This window comes from Hippoglossus hippoglossus, chromosome 7, assembly GCF_009819705.1.
Source record: "Hippoglossus hippoglossus isolate fHipHip1 chromosome 7, fHipHip1.pri, whole genome shotgun sequence".
Classification (NCBI taxonomy): domain Eukaryota; kingdom Metazoa; phylum Chordata; class Actinopteri; order Pleuronectiformes; family Pleuronectidae; genus Hippoglossus; species Hippoglossus hippoglossus.
In genome coordinates, this window is record NC_047157.1 from 14,184,513 (window position 1) to 14,199,986 (window position 15,474).

The window sequence follows — 15,474 nt, forward strand, 5'->3', positions numbered from 1 at the left end:
GCAAACTGTAAATCCTGTCTTGTCAGGTCTAGGATGAATGATGCACAGCTGCCAAAGACAATGTTTGGTTAACCGCGAAACACTGAGCAAAGGACAAAATAATAAATACTTAACAAAGAGGGCAGCACAAAGTCAAGTTAAAGTTTATTAAGAGTTGTTATTCTCTGCATGACTGGAGGACATGGATGTGCACACACACGTTACATCACATAGGACCTGTTCCGCTCACAGTATCAATTATATAATATTACCACCAGATTGGTGTGTTCATTTTTTATTAAAGAATAAAACAGGTAATTCACGCTCCAGTTTTCCGTAGCTGTTAGAACATTAGCAAACACTCTGGTTTGAATACAGCAAATCAATGAGGAACTTCTCTTTCTCTGAGCTCATTCAGATGTTTGTTTGTTAGTTTGTACATTTCTTTACAATAATCCCCCTCGGTGGGCACCGCTGTCTTCAGGATGCTATCTTGTGAACCGCGACTGTGATGGTCCCATGACTCCTCACCAGAATGTTTCTACAGAAAAAACAGAACAAAAAGTGAATATATGGTAAGATTAGTGTGAATGTAAATGATTTGAACATTAGCCTTTAATTTCTAATAGAGATCACACCAACACTTAAACAATGTATTAGTTGAGTAATGTGTAATGGTATTTAATCATTAATAATCAGAACAGTTTAACGCCACCAGCTGAGACTTAATATCTGACCTGATCATTTATTTTCATTCATATTAATGCTCATTGATCTACACCTTGTTGACACAAGTAGAATAAATCGATATAAGGTCAAACGTTTAGTATGACTTCTTACTCATTATCATTTGTTTTTAAGTATTAAGTATTGTTGAAGTCACTCATACAAGTGCAACTTGATGTTTTACAGCGTCCAGAGGGTGGCAGCACAACCACACAAATGAGAAAACACTCCTGAGCCAAGACTTTCGAGCAGAGATGTTCCATCTTTGATTCTGCATCATCTTCAGCGGCTTCTTCCAGATTTACAGAGCTCGACAGGTATTCATCAAAACCGCCAAAGAAAAAAATTGTCGATTCATGGAAGCTGACAAAAAGGAGACCAGGTCCAATAAAAGAGAAAAGGTGGTGTCAGTGCTCACCCTGACTCAGACTCCAGGCACACAGTCGGAGCGTCTGTTGGGTCTCTGGAGAGAGCTGCAGCTTGTTTGGCCAGAACTGACACAACACCGCCATGTTCATCAGACAGCGAGCCGCGGCCTGGCGATTGTGAAAATTAAAGGAATGTCAGTGGGCAATACTGAAGACACATCAAGCATAAACATTTTCTATTTAACTTCACCATGTCATTTACAATTTCTGCCTGTTTCACTTAGAAGTTACAAGCTGCATTTAACACTTGAGAAGTCAAATCAACATGTTTTTGTCATATTTTTTGCTGAGATAAAACAGACCAGATCTTACATGATAATTAGTGCTAATTTCAGAGATGCTGTATTTCGGGTTTTGTTACCTTTAGACAGAGCCAGGCTTTATCTGTTCCCCCTGTCTCCCTGGGTTTCTAAATTTAAGTTTAACTGAGAAACAGCGTCTTTCTTAGTGGTAGAGTGATTTTCAGTTTAATGGCTGCAGTGATCTGGTTATTAGGTGTATTTACTTTTGATATGTTAGTTATGCAGGACAAATGAAGTGTTGTGCTGCTCGATGAGTGAATTTGATGTTTTGAGGCTCGTAAAAGCTTCAACAAAAGTGTGAACATAAAATGATCTATGATCTGCTTTTCCAATATCTCAAATACTATTTATACTAACGATAACTCACGGTTGTATAAAGAAACATAATCAGTCAGTTGTTTGTGTTATTAATGTGTAGAACACAAGTAGTGGAACATAAATAAGTACATTTACTCACTTACTCTGCTACCTTTCACTTCTCCTTTGTAGCAATTCAGTGGTAAATATTGTATATTTCCCACATCTACATTTATTGATTTTAGTTACATGTTTCTTTACAGATTTAGATTAGACAACTATACTCCAAAAAATTTAGTATGACAAATAATTTTAGATTAAGTTCAGACTTTATTGATTATTTAAATCTATTAAGATAATATAAATTATTCTGAAATGAGACATCCTGCAGTTTGACTTCAAATAATTTACGTCAACCATTAACAGTTTTTAGTAAAACATAAAGATTGACCCTTTTTATCTTGCGGTTTCTTAGGTTGCCCCATGATTTTGGCAATGTTCACTCTTAGTTGTTTTTATATTATTACCTGTAGCAAGTAGGTTATGTTTTCACCCATGTTGGTCTGTTAGCTTATTTGTGAGCAGGATTACACAAAAATTACTAAACTGATTTCCACCAAACATGTAGGGGGGATGGGGCCTGGGCCTGAGAAGACCCCATTAAATGTTGGTCTGGATGTGGATTAGGCAGGGGTTCTCAAAGTGGGGTCCAGGGACCCGCAAGGGTCCTTGAGGAGTTGCAGGGGGACTCTGGCAAAAAGGGGTATCATCTATTTTCAATATATCTTCATCCTAATGACTGACTGACCACACTTCAAGTTCTTCATGTAATAAAACATTAAAGAGCAAAAATCTTGTCAAATGGGGGTCTGTGGTTTAGATTGTGCAGGTTAAGGGATCGTTGAAGCGGATAGTTTGAGAACAACTTGATTAAGATGCAGATCCAGGATTTTTTTCACTGTATTTGCTCAAGTTTTAGGACAAATAAATCACAACTTCACCTTTCCTTGTATATTTTTACTATCAGCGCTGGAAAACCATGTGCAGGATTAATTGGCCTCGGCAGAGTTATGCCCTCTGCCAAGTGTCATTCTTTTCAAAGCATTTTATTGTGTTTTAAATTTTTCTCTTGAATCTCAAATTTCTGTTGACTTGATTTCTGCTTTATCATTGAACTTCCTGATCCTTTATTTGCATATTATTCTATTGCTAATCCATGTGCAGTGACTGTAAAGCATGTATGGTCAGCACCAGTTGTTTTTTAAATGTGCATATGAATTAACTCTATCTGAAGCTAGGACTGGGCAATAAAACAATATCACAATATAATTTTAATAAATAGTAATATAACAAAAGATGAACATACATATATTATATCCAAAATATATGGATATAATGATTTATCTAAATATTTTTAACATTTAAAAGAAATAATAACGTGACATTTATCGTGCTAAGAATTGATATCGACTGACCGACATTCATGATGCTTATATAATTTTTGCTGAGTATTACTCGTACAAGAGTAAATATATAAGTAAAATATCTAAGTACTTCATCCACCAAAGCAAAAAGTGTTTATACTTTACTTTGGCTGATTTGACAGCAGCCAACACAGTTTGTTTAAACTCAGCTGACATAGGATTTGACTCCTCGTTCGGTCCGAGGTCAGTTTGGTGTGAAGACATTTCAGAGCTCTCACAGAACCAGTATCTAACTCAGTGTTAACTTACAGCCCAGGTTGTGTCCTTGTTGGTCCGTGCAGAGCACACCGACCACTGCAGGGTTCTTCATGCTGCCACACCCACACAGACAGACACACAACACAACACAACACAACACACGAAACAAGGAGAGAAAAGTCGTGTTTAACATCCAAACATCTCACACACGACCTCACACACGGGCTGGTCTTCACTTACGTATCATCCAGGTGCTGCTCCAGGGTCGACTCCATCATTAACACAGGCAGCAACTTCAGAAACCAACAAATTCCGACAACAGATTTGTTGTTATGGCTGACTACCGCTTCTTCACAACTTCCGGCTGCAGTCAGGTGACCGTCACGTGCTCTACGGGTCCCTACGAGGAGCAAACTGCACTGACCGCGATTTAAAGCGAGTTTAAACAAGACGGAGCAAAAGGAGACGATAGATAGATAGATAGATAGACAGACAGACAGACAGACAGACAGACAGACAGACAGACAGACAGACAGACAGATAGAAGTGCACTCATGTCTTTTCACTAAGAAATGAAATCATGCATAGAAACAAAAATAAACCTTTGTCCCCACCATCCCAATCATAACAATGTAATTCAGAAACAATTCAGCATGATTCAAAATGTTTACCCTTATCAATGCTGCTAAAACCTTTATCTTGATGATGTTCTCCTTTACACTTGACATCTATTGCACTTCTGTCCGTCCTGGGAGAGGGATCCCTCACATGTGGCTCTCTCTGAGGTTTCTACGTTCTTTTTACCCTGTTAAAAGGTTTTTTTAGTAGTTTTTCCTTACTCTTGCTGAGGGTTAAGGGCAGAGGATGTCACACCTTGTTAACGCCCAATGAGACAAATTGTGATTTGTGAATATGGGCTATACAAATCAAATTTGATTGATTGATTGATTGATTGATGGACACTTTAAACTTTGACCAATGCAATAAACATTTTACCAATGAATTTTCTTTATTGTTCATAAAATATGGTGTTAATACAATGAGTATACATCAGAGACCTTTTATGATGTATTTCGGGAAATGTGTTTTATTTAAAAGTTGGCTGCAGGCCTCCACCAGTTGGCTCACGTCCCTGCAGGATTTCTACTGCCTGTCCCAAGACAGTGAAGCTTCACCGCTCCTGCTGACAGGGCAGAAAAGGCTGAATGTAATTATGTGGCCACTGCATTGGAGGAATCCATCACCTGTGCAGCAGCAGGGTAATGTCCCACTGACTAACTCATGGGGTACGCAGCCCCCTCCTCTCTAATTCATCTCTCTCTTCCTCCCCTCTTCTTACACTCATATTTCTTTTCCCACTGCTTAAATCAACAGAGCCCGGCCGCCTCCGCTGACAGCCTGCTGCCCATCACTGTCCGAGCATGCACGTAGGCAAACACACACACAGGTGCAGGTTTACGCATCTGGCAAGATATCTTTTTCACACACACACACACACATAATTAATATTTTATCCTGTATGAAAGCAGGTTACCATAAACACTAAAAAAACACCCATTACTTTTTACATATGGCCACTTTACCACCACAGTAAATCTGCAGATGAGACAAATCCAACCTCAAATATAAATCAGACTCAGAGTCAATGTATCATCATCCTGCCATACCCTGTATAATGGCTTCCATAATTCATATATATATCGGGACTCATTGTTCATGTTTTGTTTTCCATTTAGTGACAACATGGCTTAATAAGTAATGTCAGAAAGCTGTTAAGGCAGGTTCCTCAAATATTAAAACTTTAGCAGTGTTATTTATTGGTTTTCTAATAAATGTATAATAATGGATTTACTTTAGACCTGGAAGCAAACCAAGTTTTCTTTAATTCAAAATGACCCCATCTGGCATCATCTGGACAGAAAAGTAACAAATTTTAAGGTTGACATTTATTTCTACGATATGCACTAAAAGCATCTTTAACATCATACACCCTACAGAAGTTACAGAATAGCTTCTGTGACAAAGCAGACTAGTTTGTGGCCTTAGATGCTTTATTCTCTCAGTGTGGAATAACAGGTGATACAGCTAAGGGTGACAACAGCTGTACATGGCAGTACTGGCACACATATCCTTTAATAGAATAAGGAATATCACTTTCCAGCATATAACTTTTTTTTTTATTTGCAGCCTGGTCCATGAGTCAGCCTGCGATAATTTCAGTAAACTTGATAAATGGCTGCAATGTTAAATTGTGTTCTTCTTTCTTCTGCCCCAGATTGAGAAATAACTCGGGGTTTTTCCTTTTTTCACAAAGAGATGTCAGATTTATTTCACTTGCACATCAATGCCCTCAGTTGTGAAGTAGGTTTCCATATAATATGTGTGGGCTTGAAATATTCGAGTCATGGAAACTTTGATAAACCTCACAGGATGTAAAAGGCAAATAATATACAAGTAGAGAGGGCTACGGTGACCATCCATCAACCATCATCCGGAGGAGCAAGATGACGAAGCATCTGAGGAGACAGACAGGGAGGGGGCGTGGGGAGATCTCACGCCCTCCCTGCCCTCTCAGACATGGGGGGGGGGGGGGGGGGGGGGGGGGGGGGGGGTCGGAGTTGGGTAAAGAGAGGGAGAGTGTGGCTCCCCCACCCCACCTCTGAGGAGTTCTGGGAAGCTTCATGACTGACTGGAGAGTCGTGGATCCAGAGTGAGGTGGAGGAGAGTGTGTAACAGCAGCTGTTGTCTGGTCTTGCGAGAGCCCAGTTCTCCTGTTGCTGTCATGGGCTTCACGGCGGTGCTGCTGTCCCTCCTCCTGGTGTCTCTGAGCTGGTCCAGAGGAGCCATCATCACAGGGGTGAGTTACTAATTACTCTGATGACTAATCTAATTCGATTTTACATTGTTAATTATCATCCCCTTCTTTAATAGTTTTTCTGTCTTTTCTGTAAAGTTGAATATGATACTGTGTTTTTACACTGAAATTTAAATTACTTACTTGTGTAATAATGGCTTTAACTAACAATTATCTTTATTATTGGATAGTCTGATCATTATTTTTTTACAAGTAATCAAATAATGAAGATATTGAGTAACAGACATGATAGTTTCATGACATGACAGGTTTCCTGCCCCTCAGACGATGTCTTCACATTGCTTGTTTTGTCTGACCAACAATTTAAAACCCACATATATTAAATTTTTGACAATATAAACCATAGAAAACAGCAGGTCTTTACATTTGTGAAGCAGGTGCTGTAAAATGCATTGAGCTTATGTTCAATCAGTGATTGTGTTGGAAAATGACCGATTGATTAACTGACTAGTTGTTTCAGTCTACGAAATTGGAAGTGATGTATCTGCACAAAAAAAAATCCACGATGAATTTTAATAAAACATTTTACTGTTGATTCTCTCATATTTTCAGATGAGCGTGAACGTTATTGTAATGCAAACAGAACAGCTCACTTTGGTGAAGGATTTTGTAAAATCCGGTTACGCATGAATGATGAGAGACCACATCCTGCTCCGCTTCAAGTTCCCTAGACAAACGAGGGGAAATTATCTCAGTCCTCTGATTGATATTCATTTGTAAATGGATTAGGGAAATGACAGGCAATAAATAAAATGGCTTTCACTGTACTAACATGAGAGGCCATCACTATTAGCGTAAACAAAAATAAAACATGGCTCACTGGCTTTAAAAAGAGCACCCCCTCCTCTCTGTCCCTCTGCCTCTTTATTCTTCTCTGTCTGTACCTGTGCAACATTGTCTGTCTCCGTCTGTGCTGCAGGCCTGTGACAGAGATGTGCAGTGTGGGTTCGGTCTGTGCTGTGCCGTCAGTCTGTGGCTGAGAGGTCTGAGGATATGCGTCCCGAGAGGTGTGGAGGGGGACGAGTGCCATCCCATCAGCCACAAGGTGGGGGAGAAATGTTGTGTTACTAATCTGAACAGATTCACATACACACGCACACGCACACGCACACGCACATGCACACGCACACGCACACGCACACAGTTGTGTCTCCATGACTTCAGAGGACATTACATTGACTGACATCGATTTTCTGGAGACCTTAACCACAATTACTTCTACCTTAACCCTGAACCTAAACTTAATCGGAATCTAAACCTAACCTAAACTTAACCTTGACCTTAAAACATGCCTTCACCTTACAATTTTACTGTTAACATCATGGGGACTTGCTTTTTATCCCCATTAGGAAAACAAGTCCCCGTGCTGGCAGGTTGAGTGGAGCTTTAGAAAAAGCTGCTGATAAATGCAGAGACTATTGATCCACTCGACAGTAATCAGAGTCATACATCACTCTGATCCGCAGGCGACGGCAACAGTTAGTTCTGCTAGCACCACATCCATCTGTGAATTCAGACGTTTAAAGACCTGCAGCTCCACCTGTCACTTGGAGAAGGATTTAAACTGTCAGATTATTTTCTTTGCCCCCACTTTCAGGTGCCGTATCCGGGGAAAAGGCAACACCACACCTGCCCCTGTCTCCCCCACCTGGTGTGCACCAGATACGCTGATAGCAAGTATAGATGTACTGACGACTTCAAAAACATGGACTTTTAATGGACGGCCACACATTCAGATGAAGAGAGGCGCAGCAGAGAGAGCATCTCAGAGTGAAGATGTGAAGAGGCGGAGGATCAAAAACATATATTTTATCTTCGCTGGCTGTAATTCCTCATTTGTGTACTCTATGCACTATAATATATAGTTTGTATATTCTATTACTGCACACAACAAACACACAAAAAGAGACGTCAAGGCAACTAACAAGAGCCACAGTTGATTTCAGACACGTTTTCCTTAATGAAAACACAGTTCATTGTTTGTAAACCATATAACATTTGCTGTTTAGTTTTCATGCTCATCTTGTGTTAATTTATCAGAAGAGTAATGTATAGATATAATTGTCAATAAAGGTACAATAAGAACATTGTCATGTAACGTGTAGTGCGTGTGGATGTTTTTTTCCGTGTTGCTTCATTAAAGATAACGTGTGTAATGGGATGGAGAAAACAAGTGGTTTTAATCGTAGACTGATTATGATGAAGGTCATAATGTGCTCTGACTTCCACCAGCAGGCTCATGACCTTGCTATATGACCACACTGATGACCAAAGGCATCTGACACGGGCCAAAAATTTGATTAGTGCACATGTCCGTCACAGGGTTGTTCCACAAGAACATTTTCCAGCAGAAGTTTCCGTTTGTCTTCATTGAAATAATTGTTGAGAGAACATAAAGAGCTCAAAAGCTCCTAAAGCTCTAAAACAATAGAGTAAATAATAATGCAGTGATGTGAACTGTGTGAATGTTCTGTACAAGATGGTTTGAAATAAACCTTATCAGATGATGCAATTGATACAAGTGAATCCATTTTATATAAAGTGAAAATGATATGATAAATCATCATGATCATCATATTCTTGCTCATACATTTACGTAATGTATTAACTTTACTTAAAAACAACTGTGAAATACTTTACTTGAGTATATAGGTTCAGTACTACTGAATACTTCACTATTGTGTTACATCTCAGAGGGAAATATGGTACTTTTACAAAATTACATGCAATTTTTAGTTAGATTTGCAACCTATATAAAAAACCTATGATGAGCTCATCAAATATTATGTAATGTTTTTTATTGAGCTGCTCATATAGATTAACTGAGATAATTTGGTAATATAAAACAATAAAGTTCGACGAAACTCCCTTTTCTGTATTTACTTTTAACATGTGTGTACATTTTACTTAAAAACCTAAAACTTTATTAGAGAACATAATTTGATTCATTTCTTTGTGGTTTTGTTACAATTTTTACAATCAAAATTGTGCTTTGACAAATTTTACTGTCAATATTTTAAACCTATTTTATGAAACCGTATGCCACCCAAGGCTACAGACCCAATATAAATTATTTAAAAATCAAATCAATTATGTAAAACTTACTTTGTAAACATTATATGAAATAATAATAATAAAGTACAACTAATGAAATGGAGTAAATTTTTGTAAGAATTCATGGAGCATTTTGTAATTCTTGCTCACACTACGAGTCACTCCTCTGTGTCTTTGTTTTGTGTATCGTTATCAGTTAAACTTTGCACAAGTCAACACAGCTCACACCTTTGGAAACCTGTGGAAAGATTTCATATCAGTGATAAACAAAAGCTGCAGACATCAGATCTCCTGAGCTACATATCAACACATTAAGTGCACACTGCACCCGATCTGACAAACACTTCGGATAATAACAGTCAGTTGTTTGTCACGTTTCTCTCAGCAATTTAGTTTTTCTCAACTTTTCCCCCCAGTGTTTTCATGATGTTGAGATATCCCTGAATGTACACGTATTATATAAACAACATGCAAGTTCCACATTTCCAAGTTTTACAGTGTTTTCCTATTTTCTGTTTGTTTAATGGGATATTTGCTGGTAGATAATAAGCCATTAATCACCATATCACATAGCTCTAATCTCCAGCTGATAGAGTTAAGAGGAAAGGACATTTTGGAAACAACCTTGATACATTGTATATAAGGGCTGAACTGTGCGACTAGAACTTCACTCCTCTGAGTCTAGCAGCAAAGAGACCGACATAATGAAGTGGCTCATTGTTCTCTCTGCCCTTGTGGCTTTCTCCGAGTGCCTCCATAGGTAAGTCTTACTTGGCTGCTTGAAAAAGCTACCTGTACTTTCTTTTCTCTGACATTTTACACCTGAATAGGCTGCGAGTGTCACAAGACAATCTCTTCATCTGGTATTCCTCAGGAAAACTCTAAAGGCCATCGTGCTCCATCTTGCTTTCAGCGTTCACGCCTTTCAAACTTGCACAAAGTAGAGGGTAGAGCTTATTGTCTAACGTGTCCAGCTGTAAACTGCTGGACATCTGTGAGTTTTGCTGATTCTTTATACACTTTGTTTGCAGGATCCCCCTGATCAAGGGGAAGACTGCCAGGCAAGACCTGCAGGAGAAAGGACTATGGGAGGAGTACAGGAAACAGCACCCATACAACCCAATGGCCAAGTTCATCCAGAGTGGAACTGAGTCCATGACTAATGATGCTGACGTAAGAAAGAGCACATTTGATTCATTTCACTTTTTCTGCCAGTCACCCTATGACTGAAGGACACCAACACGAGTGCAAACTTTACAGGCAGTTTACATTGCGTACTGACTATATTTTCCTGGATATGTGTCTTCTCTTGTCCCTCTAGTTGTCCTACTATGGTGTGATCTCCATCGGCACCCCTCCTCAGTCCTTCACTGTCATCTTTGACACGGGCTCCTCCAACCTGTGGGTCCCCTCCATCTACTGCTCCAGCCAGGCCTGTGGTGAGTACCACTGAGATTACAACTGCAGCCCAGGTTGTTGTTCAAGTATACTCCTTCTGTGGGTTAGAATTAGCGAATAATGCTTCCAATTTATAGACAATGCTTTTTAGATAGTTGTCAAATGCAACTTACTGGATTTTTTTTTTTAATTGTTCTAAAAATCGTGGATTTTGAGGCACTCCTGTTTCACACTTCTTTATTCTTCCTTTAATTTCACCACTTTTCTCTTTGACAGAACGAGTCGCGAGTTACTTTGTGGCTTAGTGTTTTAATTTTTGTTTCTTAATTGACATTGTTTTATTACATGGAATCTCATACACACAGTGCACAGATCAAATGTCCTGGGTGTATGGAAATAATAACTCTACTTTGACTAGATCAATTTAAATGATACAAAATTAAAAATAAAAGTTCTAAATGCGTCATTCACCACTGGTTTTATGGTCTGTAACAGTTTATGAATTCAGTCTGTGACTCACTACATCACTAGAAAGGGTCCAGGTTGCTTGCAAACTTTGAAAAAGCAGTTGTTCCTCTGCAGACAACCACAAGAAATTCATCCCCCAGCAGTCCTCCACCTTCAAATGGGGCAGCCAGCCTCTGTCCATCCAGTATGGCACTGGCAGCATGACTGGACGTCTGGCCACTGACACTGTTGAGGTAAATAAACCTTCGGGAACAAAATGCACAGATAATTAGGACGTCCAACAGGCAAAGAGTGTCGCGCTGATCTGTTCCGATGTGACTGACAGCTGTGTTCTATGTCCAGGTGGGCGGCCTCACTGTGACCAATCAGGTGTTTGGAATCAGCCAGACAGAGGCTCCCTTCATGGCCCACATGAAGGCTGATGGCATCCTGGGTCTGGCCTTCCAGACCATCGCTTCGGACAACGTCGTGCCCGTCTTCGATAACATGATCAGTCAGAACCTTGTGTCCCAGCCCATGTTCTCCGTCTACCTGAGCAGGTGCTTAAACAGGACGGGAATCTTCTGGTTTGGGTGTGCGAGTTTGTAACAAGAAATGTAATTCATGTATTCATGTTTGTTTTTTTAATTCCCCAGCAAAAGTCAGCAGGGAAGTGAGGTGGTCTTCGGTGGTTACGATGCCAACCACTTCACTGGTCAAATCAGCTGGATCCCTCTGACCTCTGCCACCTACTGGCAGATCAAGATGGACAGGTAGGAGGAAATGCATCGGAAATCAGTGACGCAGAGCAAAGTGGATGATTCCCTTATCACATGCAAATGTAAATGTGCTCTGTCTTGAGTGTAATCCACCTTCTGCTGTTCCTTCTCACAGTGTTACCATCAACGGACAGACCGTGGCCTGCTCCGGAGGCTGCCAGGCCATCATCGACACCGGCACCTCCCTGATCGCTGGCCCATCCAGTGACATCAGCAACATGAATTCCTGGGTTGGAGCCTCAACCAACCAGTACGGAGAGGTGAGTCACACCATGACACCACACCATCGACAGAGATTTTCCCTTTTTTCTGAACCCACAGTAAACAGACATGTAACGCTCTGACGTCAAAACTCTCTAATAAAAATAATTAAGCAGAACCTTGACTGCTTGCATCAGCTGGAAAACTGTAAAATAGCAATAAATAAAACTTGTTCTGCTGCACGGTCTCTTCAACTCTGCGTGTGATGTTCTTCTCACAGGCTACAGTGAACTGCCAGAACATCCAGAGCATGCCTGATGTCACCTTCACTCTCGATGGAAAGGCCTTCACCATCCCCGCATCTGCCTACGTCTCTCAGGTCAGTTGAACGCTGGCTGCAACAGAAAACTGTTCAACCCTATAATGACGATTGATGGAATAACATGTTGTTTTTCCTTCCATCTCACCACAGAGCTACTATGGTTGCAGCACTGGCTTTGGTCAGGGTGGCTCTAACCTCTGGATCCTGGGAGACGTCTTCATCAGGGAGTACTACGCCGTCTTTGATGCCCCATCCAAGTACATCGGTCTGGCCAAGTCTGTGTAATCAGATGAGACACCTGATGGATTTCCTGTAAATGTATATGTCGCATTTGCAATAAAAAAGATTAAAGCAACAACAACTTTCTGTGTGCTTTCCTCTGTATCCATGGCGACTAAACCAAAGCTCACATTTAAAATCTTCGGTCACAGGAGGTTTGTGGTACAGTGTTGCTCCGAAATGTCACAGGAATAAGAATAAGTTCAGTCGGCTCACTCCTCAGAGAAACCAGACCTTATATGGATGATAGAAAAATGACTGTTTTTGTGTAAAGAAAAGAAAATCGAGCGGCAGAATACCAGAGGGCAAGGTTGGGCTATAATCCGGAAGAAGCTGATGAGAACAAACAGTGTTGTGAGAAGAGATAAGATGTCACAAGCTAACAACGGTATTTCACCATGAAGATTTAAAAAGCATCAAACCTCAAGGAATCCACACAAACCTTTTGCGCTGTTATCATGAGAGATCATTTCTTTAATTCCATTATCATTTCATTTTTTAGGCCTTCAATCATTTACACAAAAGCTCATGTTGTATACATTTAAAGATGTCGATCAGAGGTTTAACATGTACACTACCGTTCAAAAGTTTGGGGTCACTTAGAAATTTCCTTATTTTTCAAAGAAAAGCACTGTTTTTTTCAATGAAGATAACATTAAATTAATCAGAAATACACTCTATACATTGTTAATGTGGTAAATGACTATTCTAGGTGGTTTTTAATGAAATATCTACATAGGTGTATAGAGGCCCATTTCCAGCAACTATCACTCCAGTGTTCTAATGGTACATTGTGTTTGCTAATCGCCTTAGTAGACTAATGGATGATTAGAAAACCCTTGAAAACCCTTGTGCAATTATGTTAGCACAGCTGAAAACTGTTTTGCTGGTGAGAGAAGCTATAAAACTGGCCTTCCTTTGAGCTAGTTGAGTATCTGGAGCATCACATTTGTGGGTTCGATTATACTCTCAAAATGGCCAGAAAAAGAGAACTTTCATGTGAAACTCGCCAGTCTATTCTTGTGAAACTGAAAATTACAAAAGTACAAAGAGACAAATAAAGCTGCAGAGTTCAAGATATCTTGTCCCTTGTGCAGTTCAAGCTCCAAAAGCGCTGGTGGACCCCTCATTCTCCATTCATGAAGGGGGCAGGGGGATTATGTAAAAAACAAACAAACAGTGGCGTATATAGAATCAGCCCCAAGTTAAAATCAGAGACTTTCCCCTGAATTCACCGGTGGATTGCCAGTGTGGAGTACTCCACCGTCTCAGTGTCCGTGTTTGCGTACACCTCTGTGGATTTCTGATGAGCTGTGAAGTTCACTGTTGTGTAGACGACGCCACTCATTTCCTGCAGGAGACAAACTTAGTCAAGAGACGGTGCCGCGTAGAGGAAGAAATCTTCTCATAAAGACAAGTGACCATGAGTCACATGAGGTGGCATGTTCCCTGTTTAGCACCTACCGTTGCATCTTGCTTCTGTGACTCACACAGAGTTTCTCCACATTTGTCTGCAAAGAAAAACAACTCGTTCATATATATATATATATATATATATATATATTTTTTACTGAATCACTGAATCAATGAACGTATTAAGGAAACCAACCTGGCTTTTCAGGTTTTGCCTTCACTCTGCAGCAAACTACACCCATAACCAAAGTGATCACAATCATCACTGTAATGGACACAACGACCAATAGGGGCAGGCTAAAACTCCAGGGCATGCTGTGGGGGGGGACACAGAAATTCAGATGAAATATTATTCTTCTTAAGTAGGAAAACACTGTACAACCAGCATGAAACAGGAAATGAGTTAATCCACCTGGGACGGTCGGCGTTGTCCTGTGAGAGGACAGGCCCGGTGGATTCTGGTCGGAGTGATGTGGAGGTGCTGAGGGTTTTGATGGTTGTTGTCAGGGGAGGCTGAGACGAAGTGTGGGGAATTGAGGATTCTGCAAAATGCAAGAACATCATATAAGATGAGAAGCAGAGTTTAAATCCTTTACAAAGAGGTGAGAGGGGAACAATAAAATACAACTTTGCAAACAAACATTTATCTTGCGAAGCTGTAACACTGTAATATTGGGCACACTGGGGGCTTTTGTATAAGACACATTTGTAACATCACAAAAATGCAAATTGTAGGAATACTTATCCTACCTGTGACCTCGACAAACTTGTCGATGTAGATGTGGTTTGGGATTCCCGACACAAAGCATCTGTAGTTTCTTGCATCCTCTAACCTAACGTTTGATATTTTGAACTCAATCCAGCCGTCCCCCTCTGTTTTGGTCACTCTTCCTCTCAGCTGCCAGTAGGTGAACCCTGTGCTGTCCAGCAGCGGGTAACAACTGCCTGGGTAGAGACTGCAGCAGGACTTGATGTAACTGTTGTAAATTGGAGGGAATTCGAGTCTCAGCAGAATGGGTTCAAACTCCTTGATCGTCTCCTGCCCGTTGAGATGAGGGAAATCTGGAAAACAAACATCTCTTATCAATATGTCACTTAACACACTGCAAAGTGCAAAAATTGGTATTATAATTATTTCATACCTAATAAAAGAAGAAAGACGAAGGAAAACTTCATCTTCAGTGCAATTATCAAGTCTCAGCACGGTTTGACATTCTTTTTTAGAGGATCTGAGGCTCCTCCTCACCAGGGGAAGATGAGGAAGTGGTCATTTCATCAGCTCAGGGACTGGC

The 15,474-nt window shown here is 40.3% G+C and overlaps 4 protein-coding genes across 4 annotated transcripts; 2 read left to right on the plus strand and 2 right to left on the minus strand.

Moving 5' to 3' along the window:
• Positions 1-132: 132 nt before the first annotated feature.
• lamtor5 (late endosomal/lysosomal adaptor, MAPK and MTOR activator 5) lies at positions 133-3,813 on the minus strand. The gene is made up of 4 exons (XM_034590543.1): positions 3,655-3,813; positions 3,466-3,527; positions 1,124-1,241; positions 133-520 (listed from the first exon to the last, which is right to left on the minus strand). The coding sequence occupies exons 1-4, from the start codon at positions 3,690-3,692 to the stop codon at positions 460-462; spliced, it is 279 nt and encodes a 92-aa protein (XP_034446434.1). The 5' UTR covers positions 3,693-3,813; the 3' UTR covers positions 133-459.
• Positions 3,814-6,056: 2,243 nt separating this feature from the next.
• Positions 6,057-8,756, plus strand: prok1 (prokineticin 1). Its single transcript, XM_034590542.1, has 3 exons — positions 6,057-6,271; positions 7,209-7,334; positions 7,887-8,756. The coding sequence occupies exons 1-3, from the start codon at positions 6,197-6,199 to the stop codon at positions 8,004-8,006; spliced, it is 321 nt and encodes a 106-aa protein (XP_034446433.1). The 5' UTR covers positions 6,057-6,196; the 3' UTR covers positions 8,007-8,756.
• Positions 8,757-10,047: 1,291 nt separating this feature from the next.
• LOC117764514 (pepsin A-like) lies at positions 10,048-12,775 on the plus strand. The gene is made up of 9 exons (XM_034590366.1): positions 10,048-10,103; positions 10,375-10,516; positions 10,665-10,782; positions 11,324-11,442; positions 11,552-11,748; positions 11,845-11,961; positions 12,083-12,227; positions 12,449-12,547; positions 12,641-12,775. The coding sequence occupies exons 1-9, from the start codon at positions 10,048-10,050 to the stop codon at positions 12,773-12,775; spliced, it is 1,128 nt and encodes a 375-aa protein (XP_034446257.1).
• Positions 12,776-13,812: 1,037 nt separating this feature from the next.
• On the minus strand, positions 13,813-15,421 carry LOC117764515. Its single transcript, XM_034590367.1, has 6 exons — positions 15,325-15,421; positions 14,933-15,244; positions 14,595-14,724; positions 14,379-14,497; positions 14,234-14,280; positions 13,813-14,120 (listed from the first exon to the last, which is right to left on the minus strand). Exons 1-6 carry the CDS (start codon positions 15,356-15,358, stop codon positions 14,001-14,003), a joined length of 762 nt encoding a protein of 253 aa, XP_034446258.1. The 5' UTR covers positions 15,359-15,421; the 3' UTR covers positions 13,813-14,000.
• Between the last annotated feature and the right edge of the window lie 53 nt (positions 15,422-15,474).